General features: G+C 35.0%; 1 protein-coding gene across 4 annotated transcripts in view; it reads right to left on the reverse strand.

Moving 5' to 3' along the window:
- STXBP5L (syntaxin binding protein 5 like) overlaps positions 1-21381 on the reverse strand; it is a 475147-nt gene that overhangs the window by 154996 nt on the left and 298770 nt on the right. For all 4 annotated transcript variants that reach the window (XM_033211089.1, XM_033211087.1, XM_033211090.1 and 1 more), the window contains exons 12-15: positions 18569-18641; positions 13112-13259; positions 12148-12215; positions 1957-1997 (exon numbers count right to left, since the gene is read on the reverse strand). In XM_033211089.1, coding sequence (XP_033066980.1) covers positions 1957-1997; positions 12148-12215; positions 13112-13259; positions 18569-18641 — 330 coding nt within the window. The remainder of the gene's footprint in view (positions 1-1956; positions 1998-12147; positions 12216-13111; positions 13260-18568; positions 18642-21381) is intronic.

Raw genomic sequence — 21381 nt, forward strand, 5'->3', positions numbered from 1 at the left:
TAATTTATTACTCAGCAATAGAAAACTAAGATACATAATAATATAAACTCAGTTATTCAAATTCATTTTGCTCTCTGTATTAGACAGTGTTTCACAAAGTTAGCAAACTAAGTGATTTTTTTAGACATCCATTAAGTTGGAGATTGACCTTGATTACAGTAAAAATATTAAACATGCTGCAATCATTTGCAATTTATATTCTAAATGTGATAAAATATTTATTTAAAAACTACCTTCTCAAAATATTACTATGCATGCTTAATGGTGTTATTCACTCTAATAATTAAAGTGTTAAAGTGTTCTCTACATTTAATTTAATTTAATTAATTAATTTATTTATTTTACTTATTATTTTGTTTGGAGACAGAGTCTTGCTCTGTCACCCAGGCTGGAGTGCTGTGGTGCGATCTCGGCTCAGTGCAACCTCTGCCTCCTGGGTTCCAGCAATTCTCCTGCCTCAGCCTCCTGAGTAGCTGGGACTACAGGTGCATGCTGCCACACCCGGCTAATTTATATATATATTTTTTCTTTTAGTAGAGACGGGATTTCACCGTGTTGCCCAGGCTGGTTTCGAGCTCCTGAGCTCAGGCAATCCGCCTGCGTAGGCCTCCCAAGATGCTAGGATTACAGATGTGAGTCACCGCGCCCGGTCCTCCACATTTTAAAAGCCAAAAAGTGACTTTGAGGTGTTGGGAAAGGAGCATTGGCATCACTATGCAATGAATTTTGTTCCAGGAACAAACTCAAGTTTGCATGAAAAGATTCATCAACAGAAAGTCTGTTGCCCTTTGAAGTTTCTCTTTAGGCACTTGCTTTTTATTATGTGAAATCAGAAGGGGACTTTAGAATGCATGAGTTTAGATCTTTTAATCCTTTTCTCTTGCTGATAGTTTGTTTGCTTGTTCAAGGGACTCTACCTTGTGGGCTAAGAATATTGTCAATATTCAACCTTCTTCCTCTGCTTGTGTGTTTATTGCAGTCTTCCTCAGAAGCTATTCATTTCTACAGCTTCAAACATCACTTTTATGCTGCTTCTTCATTGGTTTCCATTTCTGACTTTTCTCCCTATCTGCTGGATATTTTTACTTGAATTTTCTGGTTTTACTAAAAAATTCAAAGCTCTCTTATATTCCTTCTTTCCAAAAGAGTTACCTACATCTTCCTGGTTACTCATATGCAGAAACTTAGAGTCACTGTTAACTTGTTCTTCACTCCTGTTCCTGTCAAAAGTTAACTATCTTCCAAAACTCACACTAAATGTTAACTCCATCAAAATACCTTTCCTGGATCTACCAGGTCTCAATAAGACTCTCTCATTTCTGATCTAAATAGTCTGCATTTAGAGTTCTTATATTGTTTTCCCTATAGTTATATATGTGCATTTCTTTACCTTTTCTAATGACCACAATTTTTCTGAAGGGTATATGTGAGTATAATGAAGTCTTAAGTATCTTTGCATGTCCTTCAACATTGAGCAGAGTACCTTATTTATTCTTTAAGTTACATAATTCTCAAGAATTTAAAAAGAGTTGTTACAGTTATCAAATCATTTGATCTTTGAAGGATGTGGTAGATGAGTGGGGAAGAAAAAAGAAGACTGGAGGGATATAAGCACTTGGCGAAGACCACACAGGTAGGGCGTGAAGGAAATTCCTCGAACAGAGTTAATCTGACAAAGTTTGGTACTTTTTCTGATGTATCATGCCTCTTGTGGATATAACAGGTTGCTGACAAAGAGTGACTTAGTCTTGTTTACCTTATATTACAGAAGAGAAGTAAAGTAGAGATAATATTTTCAACTGATCTAACAATGTAGGTAATGGATTTTTGTAACACAGCTACATATGTATGCTAAAAATATATCTGAAATTTTAATTGCCCAAACTAAAAAGTGGTAGTTGGCTATAAGTAAATACTAACCAATTGGTTTCTGTTGTACAGAAACTTGAAACTTACTTGCAGAAGCATCCCAAAATTTTATTGATCCATCTGCATGACTAGATGAGAAATAAATTAGCATTAATTAAAGTATACTAAATAAAAATCATCATCACTCCAAATGTACAGACACTTGAGTTACTGTTGATACAATTTTGATTCAAAAATACCACGTTAATGAAAACTAATGTGTGCTAAACCATTTCTAAGCTTAAAACAATGGTTCATTTCTTAAACAATATACTAAAATCTAAAGATTAGAAAAAGAACAATAATTCCTTAGACTTTATTGTAAAAAGATTATATGTGTAATGGAGAGCAATGAAAAATGGCCTGTGGAAAGTGAACAACATATTTTCATGTAAAATTATTTATATTCAATAAAATGATAATTTTGATATTAATATAAATATGAATTGAATATCATAGTAAAATTGAAGTTAAGTTTCAAAATATAAAAGCAAATCACCAAATGTATCTAGAGTTGCATCATTATTTGGTAATAATCAAATGTCAATTCTATAAAAAATCATCAAGAAAATAGAAGAAGATTTAATACTTCCCAACACTTTTGATGAAGTCAGCATTACCCTGACACCAAAACCACACAAAAACATTACAATAAACAAAAATTACAAACCGATATTCCTCATGAGAATAGGCATAAAAATTGTCAACAAAATATTGGCAATGCAAATCAAGTAATATATAGAAAGGACAGTACATAATGACTAAGTGGGTTTTCTTAGGAAGGTAAGACAAACACTTAAAAAATCAACTACCATATTAAAATTCACCATATTGACAGATTACAAGAGAAAATCCATATAGTCATCTCAATAAATGCAGAAAAAGCATTTGACAAGATTTATCATCCATTCCTAAAAAAACTTTCAGTAAACTAGGAACAGAGGAAATTTCTATAACCAGATAAAAGGTGTGAAGGAACAACCTACAGATATCTCCTAACATACATAATAATGAAAGATTGAATGTTTTCCCCTAAGATCAGGAACAAAGCAAAAAAAATGTTCACTCTCACCATTCTTATTCAACATCTTATTGGAGGTGTTAAGCACTGAAATAGGGAAGAAAAAGAAATAAAAGGCATACAGACTAAAAGGGAAGAAATAAAATTGTTTCTATTTGCAGATTTTATGGCTATGTAGAAAATCCTAGAGATTCTACACAAAGGATACTGGAACTCATAAATGATTAGCACAATTATAAGACACAATATCAATATACAAAAATCAATTGTATTTCCATGGAATAGCAATAGACATTTGGAAATAACAAAATAGTACCACTTACGACAGTGCCAAAACCAAGAAATAGATAAAATCTAACACAGTTTGTGCCAGATCTGAATGCCGAAAATTGTAAGATGTTGACCAAAAAATAAGGCATTAATAAAAGGAGATATATGTTATTGATAATTGTATCACTTATTAGATGTTTATTCCCCTAAATAGCATATACATTCAGTGTAATCACAATTAAAATATGGTAAAACAATTTTTTGTAGAAATAAACAAACTGATGGTCATACTGCCCAAAGCAATGTGCAGATTCATCACTATTCCTATCAAACTACCAGCATCATTCCTCACAGAAGTAGAAAAAAAACTATTCTAAAATTCATATGAAACCAAAAAAGAGCCTGAATAGCCAAAGTAATCCTAAACAAAAAGAACAAAGCAGGAGGCATCACACTACTCAACTTCAAACTATACTATTAGGCTACAGTAACCAAAACAGCATGGTACTGGTTCAAAAACAGACACACAGACCAATGGAACAGAAGAGAAAACTCAGAAATAAAGCCTCACACCTACAACCATGTGACCTTTGACAAGGCTGACAAAAACAAACAATGGGGAATGAACTCCTTATTCAAAAAGTGGTGCTGGCATAAGTGGCTAGCCATATGCAAAATAGTGAAACTAGACACTTACCTTTCACCATATACAAAATTTAACTCAAGATGGATTAACAATTTAAATGTAAGACCTCAAACTACTAAAATACTAGAAGAAAACCTAAGAAATACCCTTCTTGATATCAGCCTTGGCAAAGAATTTATGGCCAAGCCCCCGAAAATGATTGTGACGAAAGCAAAACTTGACATGTAAGAACTAATTAAACTCAAGAGCTTCTGCACAGCAAAAGAAACTATCAACAGACTAAACAGACAGCCTACATAATGGGAGAAAATATTTACAAACTATGCATCTGACAAAGGTCTAATATCCAGAATCCATGAGTAACTTGAACAAACCAAAAAGCAAAAAACAGATAATCCCATTAAAAAGTGGGCAAAAGTCATGAACAGACACTTCTCAAAAGAAGACATACAAGCAGCCAATAAACATGAAAAAATGCTCATCATCACTAATCATCAGAAAAATGAAAATCAAAACATGACCAGGCACAGTGGCTCACACCTGTAATCCCAGCACTTTGAGAGGCCGAGGGGGGCAAATTATGTGAGGTCAGGAATTCTAGACCAGCCTGGCCAACATGCTGAAGCCCTGTCTCTACTAAAAATACAAAAATTAGCCAGGCATGGTGGCACACACCTATAATCCCAGCTACTTGGGAGGCTGAGGCAGGAGAATTGTTTGAGCCCAGAAGACAGAGATTGCAGTGAGCCGAGATCATGGCACTGCACTCCAGCCAGGCCAACAGAGCAAGTCTGTCTCAAAAAAAAAAAAAGAAAGAAAGAAAAGAAAATCAAAATACAATAGGATACAATTGTACAATAGTCAGAATGGCTATTATTAAAAAGTCGAATAGTAACAGATGCTTGTCAGATGGCAGAGAAAAGAGAATGCTTAAACATTGTTGGTGGGAATGTAAATTAGTTAAGCCACTACTGAAAATAGAAAGCAGTTGGGAGATTTCTCAAAGAACTTAAAACAGAGTTACTATTTGACCCAGCAATCCCATTACTCGGTATATAAACAAAGCAACATAAATCATTATACCTAAAAGGCACATGCACTCGTTTGTTCATTGTCATGCTATTTACAATGGCACATGGAATCAACCTAGGCACCCAACAACAGTGGACTGGATAAAGAAAACATGGTACATATGTACCATGGAATATTACAGAGCCATAAAAAAGAGTGAAATCATGTCCTTTACAGCAACATGGATGGAGCTGGAGGCTATAATCCTAAGTAAGCCAGCACAGGAACAGAAAACTAAATACCACATGTTCTCACATATAACTGGGAGCTAAACATTAAGTACACATGGACATAAACACAGAAACAACAGACACTGCAGACTACTAGAGCAGGGAGGGAAGGAGAGGGATTTGGGTTGAAAACTACCTGTTGGGTACTATGCTCACTACCTGTGTCTAATATGCCCATGTAGCAATCCTGCACATGTACCCCTGAATCTAAAATAAAAGCTGAAATCATTTTTTTAAAAGAAAAGAAACTAGATTAGCCAAAGCAATTTTGAAAACTAAAAACAAAGTTGGAGACTCAAACTACATGAGGTTTAAGTTTTACCCTAAAGCTACAATAAAGTTTTTGTGCTACTGGTGAAAAACAGACATATACATCAGTGAAACATAGTAGAGAGTCCAGAAATAGAACCATATTTATATGATTTTTTAACTGATTTTTTATTTTGAGAGGGGGTTAGTCACTGAGTGGCTTACTCTACTTTGTTAATAGCTTTATTCAGATGTAATTTACATAACTATAAAATTCAACCACTGTGAGTGTATAGTTTGATAATTTTTAGTAAATTTACACAGTTGTCACATTGACATCATCATCCAGTTTTAGGACATTTCCGTCACTCCAAAAAATTACTCATGGCAATATGCAACCATGTTTCCCATCCCCAGCAGATCCCCAATAATCTACTTTCTGCCTATATAGAGTTTTTTTTTCTTAGAATGTTTATATAAGTGGAACCCACATAATATCTACTGTTTTTGTGTCTGCATTTTTCACTTAGCATAATGTTTTTGAGGATAATCTTTCTTACATGTATTAATAATTTGTTCCTTTTTGTGGTTAAATAGTATTCCATTGTATGGATATACTCTATTTACCCCTTCACCAATTGATGAACATTTGCGTTGTTTTCAGTTTTTGGCTATTACAAAAAAAGACTATGAATGACTTTGCATGTTTAATTATAAACTTACAGATATTTTTAAACTTTATTACTAAAAATAATCTGCAGGATGTTGGTCTGAGACTCTATATACCCTGACAAAATTTAATTCTATTTTATTTTTCATCATGTAATACTGGATATGAAAATAACAATGCATGTAACAGATTTAATATACAGAATATAATTGTATTGGAACCACTCAACCAAAGAACTAACATTACTAATAACTTGCATCTACATATGTGTGGCCTAACAGAGCAGTCCCCAACCTTTTTGGCACCAGGTACTAGTTTTGTGGAAAACCACTTTTCCACAGACAGGGGTGGTGAGAGATGGATTCGGGGTGAAACTGTTCCACCTCAGATCATCAGGCATTAGTTAGATTCTCATAAGAAGCCTGCAACCTAGATCCCTTGCATGTGCAGTTCACAATAGGGTTTGTACTCCTATGAGAATCCAATACTGTCCCTGATCTAACAGGAGGCAGAGCTCAGGTGGTAATGCTCACTTGCCTGCCACTTAACTCCTGCTGTGTGGCCTGGTGCCTAACAGGTCATGGACTGGTGTTGGTTTGCAGCCCAGGGGTTGTGGACCCCTGGCCTAACATATTACTTATCCTGGAACAAGGTCCATGTGTGCTTAAGCAGAATGTTTTTCTCCTATTGCTAGGTGTAGTGTTTTGTATATCTGTTAGGCCCAATTGTTCTTGTAGTGTTTTTCAAATACCCTGTTTCCTTCTTGATCTTTTGCCTAGTTGATCTATCAATTATTGAAAATGTGGTATTGAAACATACTACTATTATTGTGTTATTCTGTTCATTTTTTCAATTTTGTCAATGTTTGCTTCATATATTTTGATGCTCTGCTGTTACATTCATATGTATTTGTACTTTTTATATCTTTCTGTTGGATTGACTCTTTTATTATTAGGTAATGTCTTTCTTTGTCCCTTGTGAGTTATTGACTTAAAGTCCAATATAAATGTGTTCATTTTGTTCTCTTTTGGTTACAGTTTGCATGGTACATCTTTTTCTATCCTTTCACTTTCAACCTACGTGTGTCCTTAAATCTAAAGTGAGTTTCTTGGAGGCAGCATATAGTTCTACTTTTTTCAATCAAGCCATTTTATGTCTTTTGATTAGGGAGTTTAATCCATTTACATTTACCATAATTATTGGTACAGAAGAACTTACTAATGCCATTTTACTATTTTCTATATGTTATGTGGTTATTTTGACCTTCTTTTCTTCTCTTGTTGGCTTCCTTTGGGTTTCATTTATATTTTTGTTTAGTGACATACTTTTATTCCTTTTTCATTTTCTTTTGTGCATATTCTATAGGCATTTTCTTTGTGTTCACCATCAGGATTACATAAAACATCTTCTAGTTATACCAATCTATTTTAAACTATAACAACTTTAACTACATACAAAAAATCTACTCCTTTACATTCACCCTCTCTTTATGTTATTGATGTCACAAATTACATATTTTTATATTTTGCATCTATTATCATAGTTTTATAGTAATTGTTTTTATTGTTTAAATTATATGCCAGAAATCAAAGTGATTTATCCACCACCTTTACAATATTGCAATATTCTATATTTGTCTATAAATTTAACTTTACCAGAGAGCTTTTAAGTTTTTGTATGCTTTGGTGGTGTTGTCTAGTGTGTTTGTTTCAACTGAAGGAACTCTCAGCAATTTATGTAAGACATGTCTAGTGTTGATGAATTCCTTCAGTTTTTGTTTATATAGGGAGGGCTTATTTCTCCTTCATTTTTGAAGTTGGTTATGCCAAATATAGTATTCTAAGTTGGTGGGGTTTTTTTCTTTCAGCACTTTGAGTATATTATCCCACTCCCTTCTAGTCTGCCATGCTTCTGCTGAAAAACTTGCAGACAGTCTCATGGGGATTTCCTTGCATGTGATAAGAATTTTTCTTCTTGATGCTTTCAAGATTTTCTTTTTGTCTTTGATTTTTGACAGTTTGATTATAATGTGTCTCTTTATGAGCTTCTTTGGGTTCATATTATAGGACTTGTTTAAGCTTCTTGAATTTGAATTTCCATTTCTTTCCTCTAACTTGGGAAAATTTTGACCATTATTTCTTCAAGTAAGCTCCCTGCTCCATTCTCTCTGCTCCATTCACTATTTCTCTCTCTGTCTCTCTCTCTGTCTCTCTCTCTCTCTCCCCCTACCCCTTCTTAAATTCCCAGAATGTATACATCAGTCCACTTGAATGTGTTCATACGGCTCTTAGGCCCTCTTCTTTTTGTTCCTCTGACTCAGTAATTTCAAGTGACCTATTTTCCAGTTCACTGATTCTTCCTTCTGCTTGGCCAAGTCTGTTGTTGACACTCTCTAATGAATTTTTCAAATAAATTATTGTATTCTTCAGATCTAGAATTGTTTCTTTTCAATAATTTCAAACTCTGTTGATATTCTTATTTTGTTCATGCATCATTTCCCACATTTTGTTTAGTTTTCTATTTGTATTCTCTAATATATTGAGTTTCTTTAAGATGATTATTTTGAACTCTTTGTCAACAGATTTCTGTTTCTTTAACCCTTTTCCCATTTAGAATAAAAAAGTACAGCTTGCTTCCAGTGCTCGTTTAATTTTACATAAACACACTTTTTGAGACTGAAGAAAATCTGACTGGTTTTCAACGTGAAAATAAAACATGAAAACTGTTCCTGGAGTTATTTCTGAACAGGACTAACATCAGAATAGTCTATTTTGGAAAAAATAAATTCACCAAATGAATCCTCAGCCAAAAACTGTACAAGAATGATGTTACCTTCACACGTAGGAATGCTGTGTTTTCTAGGATATGATATTTTCAGTGATGGAGAATTACTGTATTTTGTAAATGGAAATACCACTACTAAAAACAGAATGCTATAAATACAATGATGTCTTTTATTTCCAAAGTCAATATACTAGAGTGATACAACAATAATAATAAAAGTGAGATATTTTGAGGTAAAGTTATCTTGGCATAAATGTCATAGCTGCAAGTGCTACCAGTGAGTATTGTTGGGACAAGTAGGAACAGGGTTAAAATCAGTTACTGGATTTTTTTTTTTTTTTGTCTCTTTGATTGGGCCATGTTTCCCTGTCTCTTTGTATGCTTTATTTTTGTTGACTTTAATATGAAAAAGTAGTCACATCCTTATGGACTGACTTTGTACAGGGGACATTTTTCATAAATCAGTTCAGGTAGAGATTCTAAGAGCCTCTCAAACCTTTTATGGGAATATGTCTTCTCTGGGCTTGTGCATGTAATTCCTAACTAGTGAAGTTTTCCAGTTGCTTTTTCAGGAACTTGTAGTATCTTGCTGCCTCTAGTATCTGTCTGAAATACTGCAGGTTCTCTGATGCTACAAGCCACTGAAATATATTTTGCTCTCAGTGGCACCCAGCTATGCAGAGTATGCCAGATCTCTATCAGATGATACAGAAATTAGTCCCTTGAGCAGCCACTATAAATCTAGAACATTGCATATATCTTCCACTCTTTTCTTTCCCTCAAAAAGGTGAAGCCATGAGTTGCACCTTTCCTCCTAATTGTGAGCTGTGCCAGCTCGGAAAAAGGACTGATGTTGCTGAAATGCCATGCTTTTCTTACCCATTTCAGTGTGACCATTCTTGGCTTTGAGCTTGTCTGGGGTACTGTGACTTCCTAAATAGTTTCTGAAGTTATCATAATGGCTTTTTGGACCATATATTGTTGTAAAGTGAGTGTATCTGTGGAGAACAAAGTCTAGGGCTTCCTATTCTGTTACCTTGCTGATGTCACTCTCAATTAATTCTTTTTCATAGTTTTTTTCTGTCTTTTTACTCTCAAATTGTCTATGCTGTTATATTTGAAGTGAGTGTATTGCAGATAACATATAGCTGGTCATGTTTTTAACCCACTCTATCAATCTTCATATTTGTATGGAAGTATTTAGACCATTTATATTTAATATAATTATTGATATGTTGGGGCTTCAGTAAACCATATAATTTTTTCTGCTTTTCTTCCTGTTTCCTCTTTTTCTGCCTTCCTGTTACTTGAATTATTATAGTGCTTCCATTTTGATGTGTCAGTAGTGTTTTTAAGTACACCTCTGCATAATTTTTAAAGTTTTTTTAGGTATTACATTGTATCACAGCTTATCACATTCTACCAGTGTCATCTTATTACCAGTTCAAGATATATAAAAGCCTTAACTCTCTTTACATCTTTTTATCCTCTCCCATTTATAATTGTGTTAAATATCTCCTCTATACACATTTAGAACCACACCAGTCAATGTGATTATAGTAACATCAGACACTGTTACTATCATCTTTGCTTCAACCATTATACATTTAAAAATTCAAGAAATGGAAAGCCTATTGTATTTATCCATACTTTTGTTATTGTATTATTTCTTCCTTCTTGATGAACTAAGGCTCATTTCCTTTCTGTTTAGGGAACTTCCTGTAGTTACTTTTTTAAAGGTAAATTTGGTGTTGAAAAATTCTCTTAGTTTATTGCATCTGGAAATGATGGATTTTGATCTTTATTTTGCCTTAATTCTTGAAGGATATTTTCATTGGGTATAGGATTCAGGATTGATAGTTCTTTTCTTTCAGTACTTGAAAAATACTCACTTTTCCTTTTGTCATTCAAACTGGTTTGGCCCTATAGGTTAGATGTCATTTCTCTATTGTGACTTTCCAGATTTTTTTCTTTTGGTATTTGCTGCTCAGAAGTTTGATGATAATTTATCTTGGTATAGATTTATTGGGGTTTGCTCAGCTTCTGGAATCTGAAGGTTCGTGTTGTTTTGCTAAATTTGATACGTTTTCAGCCATTATTTCCTTAATACTTTTCAGTCCCACCCTTTCTTCTCTCCTTCCTCATTTATTTCTGTTGACACAGGGAAGGGGATAGGGAACGGTAGCTACTCATTACTGCTGGGCAGTGGTGAGAATTCTAGCTCCCCACTGACACCACAAAAGAGGGGTTTCACCCCATGATTCAAAGCCCCAGCTCCCTACTCTGCTTTATCTGACATTCTGGGGAAGTTGGGGTACCTCATTATACCTTGACAAGGGTGAAAGTCTAAGCTCTCCACTTGGCCTTTACTGGAGTGAGTTGGGGTGGGGCCATAGTTGTGTGTGTGGGAGGAAGGGGTGTGTGTGTGTGTGTGTGTGTGTGTGTGTGTGTTGTTAAACCTAAGTAGAGAGATTATTTTCTAAATGTTTTCTGTCTTGATACACTGCTGCTTTCTTCATTCCATGGCTAAAGAGAGCTAGATTTTGTTGGGATTTTTCATCTGTGTCCATTCACATTTCTAGGTTACTAGCTTCTTTAGCTCTAATTTTGGGATATATGAGGCAGAAAGAAAACTTAGGGAACTGACTTCCATGTCATTCTTTAAGACTTAGGGGTCCTACCTGGTCTGACGCTTCTTCACATTTCCTAGTCATCTTATGTTTATCTTATATATAATATCCAGAGTTTTTAGTCGTTTAGTGGGAAGAATAGGAAAAAGTATATTTACTCTATCTTCTCATTAGCAGAACCCTTATTACCTTTTACATCTCATATTTATCATTAGCTATGTCTCTATTTTTGTTCCTAATATTAAAACAACAAGTCATACAAAGAAGTGTTATTTCTGGTGCTGTAAGTTTTGAGAAATATTTAAAATAACCACCTCATACAGATATAGAGCAGTGATTCCTGAATTTGGCAGAAATAGGTAAGTGTTTGTAAGGGCCTTTGTAAAGCTAATATTCTGTGATTTCCAGTGAAGACTAATATCCCATGACTTCCCCACTCTGACTTTCTCTTGGTGATATAATCTATGCTTTCTTTTTTGTTATTATGTTTCCAATGGTTTGATTATATCCTCTGTCAAGATGAGAATCTTTGGGTAGAAGCAATTTCTTATATTTTCACTTTTACTTAAACTGTTATTCTGCATAGAACACAATTATGGAAAAGTATCAAGACTCAGTAAACATCTTTTTGTTGATGAATTAATAACTCATAAAATACATCTACTTACCCAGTAATAATAATTTCTGGATATGTTTGTGCTCCAAGGTTCCAAGCTCCTCCACTGATTGGCCACTCCTAAATAGATTATCCAGAAAGTATATATATATATGTTCAAATGGCTTAGAAATTTAAAATGAAAATAGCTTAAAATAATGATAAAAAGTTCACTTAAACAAACTAACTGTAAAATAATCAAGAATGAAGTGTGTGTCTTTTAATTTTTTTCATTGAACAAACACGTCTAAATGCACAATTCCATCTCCCTTAAAAATATAGATTTTAATCAATCTTACCATTTATATAAACAAATCAAAGAAGTATTTTTAATTGTACAAATACAGTGTTGCTACATGTGTCATATAGTCTGTGTACCACCAAACTACTGTGGTGCCATTTAACATAGAAGCTATGTAAATAGTGTCTCTGGAAGTTGTCCATCCCAATAGCCCTGGGAAAATAACAGAAATCATAATAGATAATCTGTTACAATTATAAGTAGTTGAATCTTGTAGTGAACTGTAACAAAAAATTCTAGAATATTATTTAACAAATGACTTTTAATAATTATGTTTCCTAAACCATTAATTAATTAATTATAAACTAGGAAGACTTGAGTCTTTTTGTTTTCTTAAAACATAAGTTTTCATCTAAAATAAAGCTTATATCTTATGACTCAAATATATATTAGTATAAGTACATGCTTAGTATATAAATGCACATAATAGATAAGTATATCAGTATATAATTATATACCTTCTGTATAAGAAATTATATTTCTGTAGGCTTAAAGCTAAGTAGCATTTAGAAAGTTTGAATTTAAGAAGTTACGCCTTTAATAGACATTGGCTTTTAAATTAGAAATAATTTAGTTCAAGTCCTCCTATATGGAATGTAAGAAAATAAAGTAATGGGAAAAAGTATGATCATGTGATATGAATACAAGAAAAGTTATTTATAATTTCTACTTTTACCTTATTACTGTATCCTTGTTTTTTATGCTTGACTCCTATAGAATACAGTACTAGAATCAAATCCGGAGGACAATCTGCAAAGTATGCTGTGCATGTAACTGGTGATTCATGAATGTCCATGGGATATGGATTTTCAAAGATTGGAAAACTAATAGATAAAGACAATATATCAGTGTTATTTTACAAAGAAAAAATAGAAAATAATTTTGATAAAGTAAGCCCTAAAATGTCTCTAAATGTTTACTATAAATTTCACTTGTTTTTTAAGTACCATAAAACAAGAATTGTATGAACAAAAATGATCTTTTTGTAACAGTAATTTATAAAATGTAATATTAATGCTAGTAAAATTTTATTCAAGCTCAAAATTTACTTCTCATAATTCTAACACTCCACAGTGGCATTGCTTTGCTAATATAGATACAATGAATTCTATTAATCTGAAACTATTATATAACAAGTTTACTTAGTTAATTCATTAAAAATAAACTAAGCACTTTACTTATATACAATGGTAAATATTTATTTCGTATCCTTACAAATATTAAAATACAAATAAATTTTGACTTTCTTTCAATGGGGGTGCTATGGTTTGGATGTTTGTTTGTTCCCTCCAAATCTCATCTTGAAATTTAGTCCCCAGTGTTGGAGGTGGAGCCTAATGAGAGGTGTTTGGCTTATGGGGCAGAACCCTCATGAATTGATTAATGTCCTGTCTTGGAGGTGAATGAGTTCTCCCTTTTCGTTCCTGTGAGAGCTGGTTGTTAAAAAGAGCCTGGAGCCTCCTCCTTCTTGCTTGTTTCTTCTTTCATCACGTAATCTCTACACACACCAGCTCAGCTCCCCTTCACCTTTTGCCATGAGTGAAAACAGCTGAGGTTCTCACCACACACAGATGCCCAATCTTGCAAACAAAATAAACCTTTTTTTTTTTTAATTACTAGCTTCAGGTGTTCCTTTATAATAACACAAAACAGACTAAGACAGAAAATTAGTACTGAGGAACGGGGTGTTGCTATAAAGATACCTGAAATTGTGGAAGCACTTTAGAAATGAGTGATGGGTAGAAGTTGGAAGAGTTTGGAGAGCTCAGAAGATAAAAAGATGAGGGAAAGTTTGGAACTTCTTAGAAACTGGTTAAGTAGTTGTGACCAAAATACTGACAGAAATATGGGTAGAAAAGGCCATGCTAATGAGGTATCAGACAGAAATTAGGAACTTATTGGGAACTGGAGCAAATATCCCCATTGTTGCACTGCAGCAAAGAACCTGGCTGCATTGTTGCACTGTAGCAAAGAATTTGGCTGCATTGTGGAAGGTTAACCTTAAGAGTGATGACCTTGAGTATCTGGCAGAAAAAAATTCTAAGCAGCAAAGTGCTCGAGAAGTGGCATTGTTACTTTAACAGCTTACACTAAATTATGTCCACAATGGAATCACCTAATGGAAGAATCTATAATTAAAAGAGAAGCAGAGCATTAACATTTGAAAAATTTGCAGCCTGGCCATGTGGTAGTAAAGAAAAGAGTGTTTTCAGGAGGGGAATCTAAGCAACTACTTGCTAAAGAGATTAGCATGACCAGTAAGGGAGCAAGGTATTAATAGTCAAGACAATGCACAAAAGGCATTTCAGAAATCTTTGAGGCCACCCATCCCATCACAGTCCCAGGAGCCTAGGAGAACAGAATGGTTTTGGAGGACAGGACCAGGGTACTGTGCCCCTTTGGGTCGCTGTTCCTTACATCCCTACAACTCCAGCTCCCACTACGGCTCAAATGGACCCAGTTGCTGCTGTGGTTGCTGCTCCAGAGGGCACAAGCCATAAGCCTTGGTGAATCCATATGGTGTTGTCTGCAGGCACCCAGAACACAAGAGCCGTGGAGGCTTGGCAGCTGCCCCCTAGATATCAGAGGATATATCAAAAAGCCTGGGTGCCCATGCTGAAACCTGCCACATAGGCAGAGCCACCAGCAGTGTGCAACCTCAGTCTGGAAAAGCCTCAGGCATTCAATTCCAACATATGAAAGCAGCCACATGGACTGTGCACAGCAAAAACATGGGGACAGGACTGCCAAGGCCTTGGGAGCCCACTCCTTGCATCAGTGTTTCCAGGATGCAGGACGTGGAGTCAAAGAAGATATTTTGGAGCTTTAAGATTTAATGTCTACTCTGCTGTGTTTTAAAGCTGCATAAGACTTGTTATGCCTTCCTACTGGAGTGGAAATGTTTACCCAACAGCTATACAACCATTGTTACCTTGGAAGTAAAGAACTTGTTTCATATTTTATAAGCTTGGACTTCAGACTTTTGAATGGATGTTAAAATGAATTAAGACTTTGAGACTATTGGAAAGGAATGATTGTATCTTACATGTGAGGACGTGAGTTTTGGGGATTCAGGAGAAGAATGCTATGACTGGGATGTTTTTCACCTTCACAGGGGCAGATTCCTCATGAATAGATTAATGCTTTCCCTCAGGGATGAGTTCCCACTCTTAGTTCCTATGAGAGCTGGCTGTTTAAAAAAGCCTGAAACCTGTCCCCTCTCGCTCTTGCTTTCTTTCTCACCATGTGATTTCTGCACATTCTGACTTCCCTTCACTTTCTGCAATGAGTAGAAACAGCCTGAGACCCTCAACAGATGCAGACACTCAAACTTGGACTTTCTAGACATCAGAATTGTGAACCAACATATCATTTTTCTTTATAAATTATCTAGCCTTGAGTATTCCTTCATAACAATATAAAAGGGACTAAGACAAAGACGTAATAGATAGGAAACTTTTAAATTTTTTGCAGGAATAATGAAAAGATGTGTGTCATATGTAGGTTTGTGTGTATGTGACTGTGTCTATCTAAAAGATCATTTCCTATGTAAACTAGAGAACATAGTTGGAATGAAGACTTATGGATGTAATAACTTTCATATCCTCAAGCTTACTATAACCTTAAAAAGGAAATGAGTACAAAATCAAATTTAAAATCCCTGTAGCTATTTAGAACATCATATGTACCAGGCACTGTGCAAGGAGGAAATTAGTATTATTCTATGCCATATCTGTTCCAGGTGTCATCATATAACTTCTGAAACAATGTGTTTTTTTAGGGTAGGAGGTGCCTGTTAGAAAACAGTTTTTTCTCATATTATTAGGAACTTAATTAAAAAATTAGGAGTTTAGTCCAATCTCCAGAAAATATGGGGTGTGTGTGTGTGTGTGTGTGTATGTGTGTGTGTTCTGGCAGCAGTTCTCTTTCTACCAATCTGAAATGTTGCAGATAGTATCCCAAATAAGAATAGTTATATATGCAAAATCAGGTTAAAGGAACAATTCATGTCTCTTTAAGTGACAAGTAGGTTAAACTAGAGGTACCAGAGGTTAAACTAAATATATCAGAGATTCTCGGTTTCAGAGTACAAATTATTAACATTTCTAAGTTTAAAGAGTTAGAAGATAAATGGATCCCCTTGAAGACAAGGCCTACAATTTATCATTTGATAATAGCAAGAGGTAACAATAATAGGCTCCTGACAAAGTGAAATATTATGAAAATTTTTGAGAAAAATTATTTTAGTACATTAGCAAAGAGTAGGCAAAAAGATATTAAAGAGAAATAGCTAAAAATTTACTAGAGGAATTTAGACATAAAAGTATAAACTGGTTACTGTGAAAATAGAAATGAAGATATGAATCCAAGAAATCAAGAATAGAAATAATGTGTAAACCCTAATGCTTGCCTTTGGGTTGGGGATTAAATGGAAAGAAAAAGATAAAAAGAAAAAAAAAATGAAAAGGATTCCAAAGTTATAACGTGTTTAACATTCAATATAGCTGAGAGGTAACCATCTGGAGGGAAAGAGAACATACTCAGTTTTTGACATGTTAAATTCCATGTAATAGCCAATGAAACGAGAATGCCACAGAGATTTTAATACATGCTAAAAAAGGTAAAATGTTAGACGAAAACTTGCAAACAAAATGTTAATTCACATATTTATATAGGGTAATGAAAAGCACAAGAATGTATGTATACATAAAATGGTAACTTTTATGTTATGCATATTCTGTCACAATAAAACAAAATTGAAATGAAAGAATATATATATATACAGTATATATATATGTGTATGTGTATATATATATATATATATATACTGAAGAAAGTGGCCATGAAAGGTAAAGTATAATGGGCCTGCAAGGATGTTAGATACTTAGGCAAAGTATGAGTAACCAACAAATATGACATACAAAGAAGAGTTGACTACCAATGAGATTAGAAGAGTATATTTTAATAAGACTCATATTAGAACTTCTTAGAGGAATAAGCATAAATCCTTACATCTACACAAAAAGTCTTATGTTGATAATTAGGGCAGCTAAGCAGAATTCCCAGTTATGATGATTTCATGGCCCAAATCCTACATCCCTTTTAAAATCCTGAGAATAATATCTGCAAATTAGTATGAGGAAGAACCCTGGATCTTACATTTACAAACAACTTGAAGAGTAGAATTCGGACTGATTTATTCAACAAAAATTTATTGAGAGCTGACTCCATGTGGAGACAGAGCCCCTCCTTCATGGAGTCTACAGCCTAGTGGGAAGACAATCTTTAAGCAACGGCAAATAGAAAATTGTATCTGTGTCAAAAGCTATGAAGAGAGAAATGTGGGGGTTATGACAGCCCATATTAGGATATATTACCAAATTATATAGATAATGAATTTTTTTTAAAAATAAGGAAGTGATATCTGACTTGAGAATCTTACAGATAAGATGTTGGTAAGGAGAAAAATTGAAGAGAAAGTTATTCCAGGCCAAGGAGAGACAACTTACAAAATTGTATTACAAATATATGAGGCTAAAAGATCAATGGAAGAACATATAATGATGGAAATTAGTTTCATGCTATTACCATTATAATAAAAATGGACAGAAGATTTTTACTGACAATGTAAAGGAGTGGAGAGCACCACTATAATAGCAGTATTCTACACTTTTTTTCCAATTGCCTGTAACATAATGAAAAAGGAAGAAAAGTAAAAGAAGGCCCCTGTCTTCTCTGCCCCTGAGATTCTAGTGTTCTGTGTTGTCTGCTGCAGTAGTGCAATAATACTTTTATCATGTGTCATTTTCCATTACTCAGCTATTACATTGTACAAGTTTTCATAACGATTGATTTTCTTTAAGGAAACAACAAAAATGTGATCAATTTTATGTGTCCTGAGTCTTCAATGTTTCTGTCCAAACATCAGGTGCTGCCTTTAAGTTGTCTTACAGTTTTCTCAGTGTTTCCCAAATTCTCCTGGTTTCATTTTCACCATTGAACCAAAGTGCATTTCTGTAATTCTAGCAAACCAATTTTCACACAAAGAATATTTCCTATCTAAAGAATACAAATGCCAATTATCTAAAATAAATAGAGTTTAAAAGTGTTAATCTGTACATGGATAACTTACTTGCTTTGTGTCAGATCAACTACAATGAGATCTTTCTCCAGAAGTACTACGACAGCATAGGGTTCTTGAAATTCTACAAGTGAAAAAAAAATGAAAAGTTTCCATATTGTATATATTATAAAATCAGCAAAACTGCACTTCCTTTATCCCTATACAAATATTATTTAAATGATGTGAGAAGACCAAACTATAAGCCAAAGTAAGAAGTAACAAAGAGCACTTAAAAAATGTGCTTCTCAAATTTAATATTAAGATCACTACAAAGAACAACAAAAAATTAAAAGTAGCATAGTATAGAGTTAAATATATCTCAATAATCATGGAGTGATGATAATATTGGATTATGTGAAGACAGTGAATCTGTCACCTGATCTCACATTTATCTTTTTCTTCCATAACCTTTATATTTTAGATCTGATTTTATGCCTACAAGGAGATGTACTGGGGAATAGTATCTCTGCTTCTCTGGGATATGACATATATTCACATCCGTATAAGAACAACACTGCTTATAATAAAAAGTTTACTTTCAATTCAATGTAATTAGAAATATATTTATAGGTTGTGTAAACACATCAGATCAATCTGGTTCAACTTTAACGTAACAAAGCTCTTCAGTTGCCATGGACACGCAGATTGAAGGCCACGAACATACTAAGATAAACCAAGCATGCAACCACAGGTAGAAGCTAAGTGTCCAGAACAAGGAACATGCACTAAAATTAAGAAGCATACATTGCATGGTGGGCTGCAGGATCCAATCAGACAGAGTCCTGGTATCACACCAGGGAAGGATCCAGTCAGAGCATACCTCCTGACATCATCCTATGGCAAGATCCAATTAGGATCATGCCTCATTACCCTCAGACTATAAAACCTGCCCCAATCCTCAGCTTGGCGAGACAGATTTGAGATCTGTTTCCTTGCCAGTTCACTCACAATAAACCTTTCTTGCTGCAAAAACTTGGTTCTTCAGTGTTTGGCTTTCCATTGTGCATGGGCAAATGGACCCAGTTTAGTTCAACAACAAAGTTGGTGACCCAGATCAGACTTCTGTAAATCCTTTCAGGACATTTTTGCCTGTGGCTCACTAGCTCCATATTAGGGATGGGATCCACCTGAGGGTCTGAGCAGCTGTCCAGGTGTTTTACTCAGTGATTTGCTCTTGGTTTCTGTCTCTCCAGCATGGCCCTGCTGACTTTTGGTGCTTTTACTTTCATTTTTGCAGCAAAGAGAAGTTTTGAATTTTGGAACACATTTTTTCATTATTTTTATTTTTATTTTGTGGTGAATTAATCTCTGTACAAGTGACCAACTCTCAGCTCCTTTCTTATCAACTTCCACTAAGGGGCCTTGTCAACCTCCACAAGGGGGCTTTGTTAGGGGATTTCAACTTTAATTGAAAGGAGAATAAGGGGTATGTTCACGTGGTACTCTTGATTATAAATTTGACTAGGAACTGGACTGGGAACTTGGAACTTGGATGTGTATATGTGTATGTGTTAAGTTTCGGGTTTGTCTAGTCACTTGTTTAATGTTGTTAAGACCACTCAGCAAACCCTGAAGAAGCTGCTAGTGGCAGCCAAGGAGGCCTGACTCAGGGTTGCTGTCTACTCCAATCAACTAGACTGAGCAAATTATTTGCTTGATTATAGGCTGGAGATCAACCTTCCCCATCCAGAATGGATTAAAGATGTCTGAAGCTTACAGGGACAAGTTTGAGCCTTGTCTGTTTGCTCCCATTGAGGGGATCAAAGTCAGAGTCCAAAATGCTGTGGTTTGTCTTGTTTGATTGGCTGTTTCTGTATCTGCTTGTATTCTGATATAAGCAGTAATATTTGGCTTAAACAGTGGTTAATATTTTGATGGTACAGAAACAGCCTAATTAGAAAATTATTTAATTGAGGGGCTACATTGCTCCCTCCAGCCCTTTTAGGTACTCTTAGGTGACTAGGGGATACCCAACCCATTGGTGATTCACTGGGAAGGAATCTCCATAAGTACCACATTACAGACTCAAAATATATATATCTCTGTCTAGTGCAGGGCCTTGCTCTAACCATCTGAGATAAACCTCCAAGCAAAATGAGGAATGTAATTGTAGAAGGACTTCAGCAGAACAAGGCATAAAGGTACAACAGTGGCCAAAGAAAATGCTTCTTCCTTTCTTGTGGTCTTTAAAGCCTTCGAGCAATACAGTGACATTGACCTGAACACCCAGGTAACCTGAGAGTTTTATCAGTCAGAGTGCCCCTGATATAAGAGGAAAACTAAAAAAAGTAGAAAAGGTGTTGGGAATATCAACATCTCAAGTAGCTGAGATTGCCTTTAAGGCATTTAATTCATCTTGTTCAAGTCCAGGAAGGGCAAAAGCAATGCAACATGAGACAAGCTATGCTGCTTGCTGTGGCTCTTGCCCACAACCAGTCGAGGCACAAGATGGAGCATGCTAGGAAAAACAAATGGCCACGGGTAAGACCCCTAGGGACCCCACTGCTGGCCAAAATGGCCATACAGTCTTGAGGCCACGATGTGCATATTGTAAACAAGAGGACCATTGGAAATGCGAATGCCCTAACCATCCTGGGCAGGTGGAGGAAGAAGCTGCCCATCAATCAGCCCACCAGATACCACAGTTTCTGATAGGATTAAAAACAATGGGACTGGGGATCCTCTATGATCTAGGAACGTTGGGTAATAACTAATGTAGAAAAAAGACTTACGAGCTTTCTAATTTACTTTAGAGCTAACCTTCTTCCACTAGCTCCTCTCTTCCTGCTGGTCTACACAACTATTTTGCTACTCGGGTTTCT

Source organism: Trachypithecus francoisi, unplaced genomic scaffold (genome assembly GCF_009764315.1).
Source record: "Trachypithecus francoisi isolate TF-2019V2 unplaced genomic scaffold, Tfra_2.0 Lachesis_group0, whole genome shotgun sequence".
Taxonomy (NCBI): domain Eukaryota; kingdom Metazoa; phylum Chordata; class Mammalia; order Primates; family Cercopithecidae; genus Trachypithecus; species Trachypithecus francoisi.